The sequence below is a fragment of the Condylura cristata genome, unplaced genomic scaffold (genome assembly GCF_000260355.1).
Source record: "Condylura cristata isolate star-nosed mole 26May11 unplaced genomic scaffold, ConCri1.0 scaffold00037, whole genome shotgun sequence".
NCBI classification, from domain to species: domain Eukaryota; kingdom Metazoa; phylum Chordata; class Mammalia; order Eulipotyphla; family Talpidae; genus Condylura; species Condylura cristata.
In genome coordinates this window covers 5,904,236-5,910,235 of record NW_004567138.1, presented here as the reverse complement: position 1 = coordinate 5,910,235, position 6,000 = coordinate 5,904,236, and the positions used below count along the sequence as shown (strand labels likewise).

The 6,000-nt window shown below is 44.8% G+C and overlaps 1 protein-coding gene across 1 annotated transcript in view; it reads left to right on the top strand.

Moving 5' to 3' along the window:
* Nucleotides 1–6,000, top strand: part of MBOAT1 (membrane bound O-acyltransferase domain containing 1) — a 109,351-nt gene that overhangs the window by 55,802 nt on the left and 47,549 nt on the right. Inside the window, exon 2 of the mRNA XM_004693311.2 lies at nucleotides 5,293–5,438. Coding sequence (XP_004693368.1) covers nucleotides 5,293–5,438 — 146 coding nt within the window. The remainder of the gene's footprint in view (nucleotides 1–5,292; nucleotides 5,439–6,000) is intronic.

Sequence of the window (6,000 nt, the reverse complement as noted above, 5' to 3'; positions counted from 1 at the left end):
GATTGAACTCGTGTTGAAGTGCTGTGCTTTAACCCATTGCACCACCAGGGAAGGCCCAGAGTGGTGTCATTTTTAAAACCTTTTAATAATGGAACATTGTACACCGTATAAACATAGATGAAGGCCATGAGATCGGTAGAATGAATATGTTCCCAGCACTCAGCGTCAGCCATTTTCAAGTCACGCCTAATCTATAGCATCTCCATCAGGATTCCTTAATCTCAGTGCTATTACATTTTGGGCTGGAAAATTCTTTGTTGTTGGAGACTGTCCTTCAGCTTTTTGCTATTTAGCATCATCCCTGGTGTCTCCATACTCCTGGTGGTGCCGTGTAAGAAAAATGGAGTAACTCAGGCTCTTTTTCGCCTTCCTGTCTCCACTCTCTGTGGCCGTCACCTGTGGTTTTGTTTTCCTTTCAGCTTCCATCACCTACATGTGTTAATGTGCTACTGCAGGAAGCACTTAGAAGCGTGAGCACAGGACATATGCACCTCTAAATATCACGCTGACGTCGGGGAGCTTGAGGGGGCTAAGGAGGCTTGGTTGCTGCAGGCTGTGTTTCCATCTCGGCCCCAGAATTAAAGGCATATCAGATATAACTAAAACTCCAAGACTCTTTTTCTCTTTGCCTGAATCAACAATGAACCTGTCTGGGATGGTTTCAGGAACCTCACTCTCCCAGCCCCCCCCAACCCCATGCCTCCTCCCCACCATGGCTTTCTGATCATGACAACTCAAAATGCATCCCTCCCCGGGCTAAAGGGTAAAGCAGCTATATTTGAGATGACTTATTTATACTCCCCGTTCCCATCTCCTCAAGATGATCTAGAAGCAGCTCTCATACATCAAATCAAACCATTCCAGGATCAAGATGATTCCTCTGGTTCTGTTGGCCCTTTAGGGGAAAGGAGCAAGGATCTCAGTCTCTTGCTATATGATTTGTTGTTATGGCCGCTCACAGCTCATGGACACAGAGCTGATCGTAATTCCTGCCAGCTGCTAGCATTGATATGCGCTAGCAAGCTCAAGAAAACTGGTATCATCCTCTATCCTTTACTTTAAAAAAAAATGTTATGGTAAAAATCTGAATATCGTAAAACTTACTGTCTAGGCACATGCTGGTATCCAGTTCAATCACTAAATACATTCCCATTCATTGTGCAACCACCCACTGTCCAGAACAGTTTTCATCTTGCAACATTGAAACTTTGGCAATTATACCGTGATTTTCTTGAGGAACTGCGGGCCTCTTTGCACAGTGGTGCCACCATTTTTGATCCCCATCAGCAGTATACAAAAAATCTTATTTTGCCGCCTTCTTGCCAACACTTATTATTCTGCTTTATTATTATTATTTTTGATAATAGCCATCCTAATGGGTGTAAAGTGGTATCTCATTATGGCCCTGCCAGTCCCTTTTAAATTGTACATCTGGTAATTTGAGGAGGGAGAAATTCGGTTGGAACTCTCTCTCCAGGCCTAAGAGGCACTGAGTGTTTTTTCACCACTTTTTCCTTGGAACAGTTTTTTGTGGAACATACAGTGAACCATCATGACTCACTCCTGGGAAGAGATGGTGGAGTGGGTTGTGTTTGTGTGTACAGGGAAACTTAATTCCTCACAAAGTCTGAGTTTCGGCATTTACTATTAACAGCTAAGGGAAAGGATTCCGGTTAGATGTCGAATCAGAGACTTGTAGGGCCAGAGGAGAGACTGAAACCAGTTCTTGCAGAGCATGTATTTGGAAAAGCAAAAAGGGGCGGGGAGTTGCAATCACACTTAGTCTCCTTGACCTGAGTGTGTGTCAATGTCTTGCTCTCTGTCCCCAATTTCTGGCCTGGGGAGTCAACCAGGAAATATTTGCGGGATTACGTACCCAGCTGACCTCTCTATGTCAGAAGTAGGACATTCATCAGCTACACTTTGTATTAGGGGAAAGTGGCAGATTACTTCAATGGCCGAGTGAGTGTCCCTCAGATGTGGTTTTCCCAAAGTATAGCCCTCTTCCTGGGAGGTAAGTTTGGAGGCCTCTTGATGAAGATCAGCCCAGCTCAGTGGACTGTCAGGGCCGGTGACCTACTTTCTCGTGGGTGCCTCTGTATTCTCTGTACTTTCCTGAGTGAGTTCTCGCTTGTCTGTGTATGACAATCACTTAATTCTAACACTGCACCACCTCTAGTTGCACAGGCCAATTATATCAGAGTGCCACCCACACAGCAGCACTTTTATTTATTTATTATTTTCTTTTAGATGTTCTTAATGCCCCTCGGTGTTTATCTTTCCTTCCTTTTCTCAGTCATCCACCTGAACCTCATCCTACCTTACCTGTGAAATGTCTCGTCATTTACTTTGGCTCCTAGTGGCTCACACTGTAAGAAGTGCATCTTACTTAACAATTCCTTCTAAGGTATCTGTGTTCGCTCCCAAGTTAGAAAAGCACCTGAAGACAGGGGTCATGCCTGCCTTTACCTCCATCTCTGTGGTCCTTGAACTTGGGGAGGTAGGCTGCGAAAACACAGCTGTACTGGGTCCACCTTGGGGATGACTCATTTCAGATGGGTGGCGGGGACCTGAGATTTTGTCTTGCTAACAAGTACCCAGAGAATCTTTCCTCATGTGTAGGAGGGCTGGGGGTTTGGCTCCATCAGAAAGGATGGGGCAAGACCCTCCCTGGTGGTGCAGGGGGTTAAAGCATAACACCATGAAGCTAGCCACAGCCGCTTCAGCATGAGTTCAATCCCCAGCCAAGGAGCTGACCCACATGGTGGAGCAGACCTCTCCTGTCTTACCCGCTGCTCCCTCAGCAGTGTATTTCAGTCAGTCGGCCTGTTCTGCTCCCTACTCTGTCTCTGGTGAATCCTCTCACCACCCCTGCACTTCTGGCCACCCCTGCACTTCTGGCCTATACCCCAGTTCTGTATGCATAAATAAAGAAATCTTTTTTTTTTTTTTTTAAAGATTTATTTATTTGTACATACAGAACTGGGGTACAGGTCAGAGACTCAGGGGCAGCGAGAGACCTCACCAGAGACAGAGCGGGGAGCAGAACAGGCAGATCGAGGAAGTACACTGCTGAGGGGAGCAGCGGGCGGGCCAGGAGAGGTCTGCCACGCCATGTGGTCTCCTCCGGGGCAGGCGGGAATCGAACTCATGCGGAAGTGGCCCCAGCTTCTCAGTGCAGTGCCCTAACCCGCTGCGCCACCAGGGAGGGCCAAATAAAGAAATCTTTAAGAAAAAAAAAAAAGAAAAAAAGGATGGGGCAGATGTCCCTGTGGTCACTCGCCTGTGTCCATACCTTCTGTTGCTCTGGGCCAAGAGAATGAAAAGAGCATGTGATGGTCTCCCATAAATGAGCCTTACTTTTTACTTTACAGCTACCGTTTCTTTCACATTTTGAACCTTGCTTAAGGTGGTTAGTGCTCTCTTTGTTCTTTGTTCATGTGTCTGGTTCATGTGTCTGTATGTGTAGTTGCTGGTTGTGCATTTAGACTATAACAAGGCGGCGCCACCTGTTCGGGATAGGATTCCAGTTCACACCCCTTTGTCTTTTAGGATGGCAGTTTTGGGAGTAGGCTTTGGAAAGCTTTCCAAACAGAGGGAAACTCAGCACAGTTTAAAAAAAAATTCCTTATAGCACAAGGGGTTAAGTCTCAGTGCCATGAAGCTATCTGCAGCCACTTCAGCATGAGTTTGATCCCCAGCCAGGGAAGTGACCCACATGGCACGGCAGACCTCTCCTGTCTCACCTGCTGCTCCTCTCAGCAGTGAATTTCAGTCAGTCGGCCTGTTCTGATCCCCCACTCTGACTCTGGTGAATGCTCTCATCCCTTGAACCTCTGGCCTAGTTTTTGCATGCATGCATGCATGTATGCATAAATGAATGAATGCATGAATGATTGTATGTATACATAAATACATACATGCATGCATGTATGCATAAATGAATGAATGAATAAATAAAATAAACAAGCAACAAATGAATCTTTTAAAAAATTTCCCTGAACCTATAAATTACACGATTCCAAAGTGGTCTTAGCCTTTACAGGGAGAATGGAAGAATGGAATTGCTGTCTGCCCCCTGCAGGCATCCCCTTCAGCATAGCCCTAATGAAATGTCACTATCAGCTAGATGTTTATGGCCCAACACTGCAGAACCTCAAGTTGAGGGTTTATTCCAGGATTTATTACCTCGATTCCTTTTAGCTGCCTGCTAAAGGTGAGTTGATGTTGAAGTTTTTATTCTGAGCACTCTGAGTTGAAACTGATTTTTCAGTGTTTACTATTCTTGAAACCACTTACTGTATGTGGCCTCCTTTAAAATGAGCTCATCATCTCTGTGAGTGTCAGGGATTTCTTTTATGTTTCTTTCAGGCAAAATATTCTTGAGAAAATTATCACCGAGATTTTAGAAGGATGTTTGCTGTTTTGGGCAGTATTTGAAAGTTTAATGTCAGTGGTTTTATGCCTGTGGACTGTTAGCATCACACCTTGGATTTGAGCAATGCTCTTCTTTATGCGGGGTTAATTTAAAATGAGAAAATTAGAGTGAGCACCTCTGATGATTACTTTGGAGAGGCATTTGATTTCTCTGCTAGCAAATGGGGAACTGAACTTTGCTGAACTGGATTTGATGCATTTGTGTCTCTAAAAAAACCATGTTCTTTACCTTATTATTGTACTGTATGGTGGAAAAGACCCAGTCAACTGATCACACAGTCAGATCTAGCCCTTTACATGAGAAGTCTCTCACTGGAAGGTTGGAAAGTGAGAAAGTGAATGTGGCTAGATTTTTTTGTTTTGTTTTGTTTAAGATTTATTTATTCGTACAGAACTGGGGTACAGGCCAGAGATGTGGAGGATGAGAGGATTCACCAGGGACAGAGTGGGGAGCAGAACAGGCAGATCTACGAAATACACTGCTGACGGGAGCAGCGGGCAGGTCAGGAGAGGTCTGCCGCACCATGTGGTCACCTCCGGGGCAGGCGGGGATCGAACTCATGCCGAAGTGGCTTAAGCTTCTTAGTGCTGTGCTTTAACCCGCTGCGCCACCAGGGAGGGCCCGAACTTGACTAGTTTTAAAGGGTCAGAAAAAAGAAACTGCTGGGTTTCTCTTTGCTGTACCAGGTGAAGTTGCAACTGTCTTTTCAGCCTCTCATAACACCTCCAACACTCCCCTGAGAAAGAACCAAGCCCAAGTTTGAGATGCACCTGGATGTGGGAATTGAGGAGAGTGGAGATCACTCACCACACAGGCCAAACAGTAAAGGTTTTCTTTTCTTTTTTCTTCCCTAGGTGAATTTTGTCGCCTGCCAGCTGTTTGCTTTGTTTGCTGCATTCTGGTTTCGCCTTTACTTACACCCTGCTAAAACCAGTCCTGATGTTCGCCACGCTTTTGCTACCATTTTTGGCATCTACTTTGTCGTCTTTTGTTTTGGCTGGTGAGTAAAAGCCTCATCCTTTCTAAGACCTGTATCGTGGCAATATTTTTGGCATTTTCCAGGCATGAAGGGAAGATAATACATGCTATCTACTGCTATTGCAAAATAATAGGACATCATAGGAACCTCTGTTTACTGTAAGAACCAGAAATGAGTAACCTGACTCCTTCAGAACTCAATGTGGTGACTTAAGAATGTTTAAAATTAGATGTCTACCGGCCTCCACCTACAGATCTCCACCTGAGTCATCTCAATGGAATGTTTGAGGGTTCATTTTCCCAAGAAGGAGCCTTTCCTAGCTGTCGTAGATAAAAACTGGCATTTTTCTGGCACTGAGTTGGTGTTTTTGCATTAGCAGTTCTTGCTGGACATGGGTATTAGACCCACACTTAGAGTAGAATAATAACTTCAGTGGAGTTCTTAGCAAATTTGAGTCGGTCTTTAACAGAGAAAGCTTGTAGATTAAACTTTCCTAGATAAGTTGGGCAAACAAGCTGGGAGAAGTAGTTCTTGGGGAAGAAGTTTTAGGAACTTCTTGAATGTTGGAGTATTTGTGGACTTG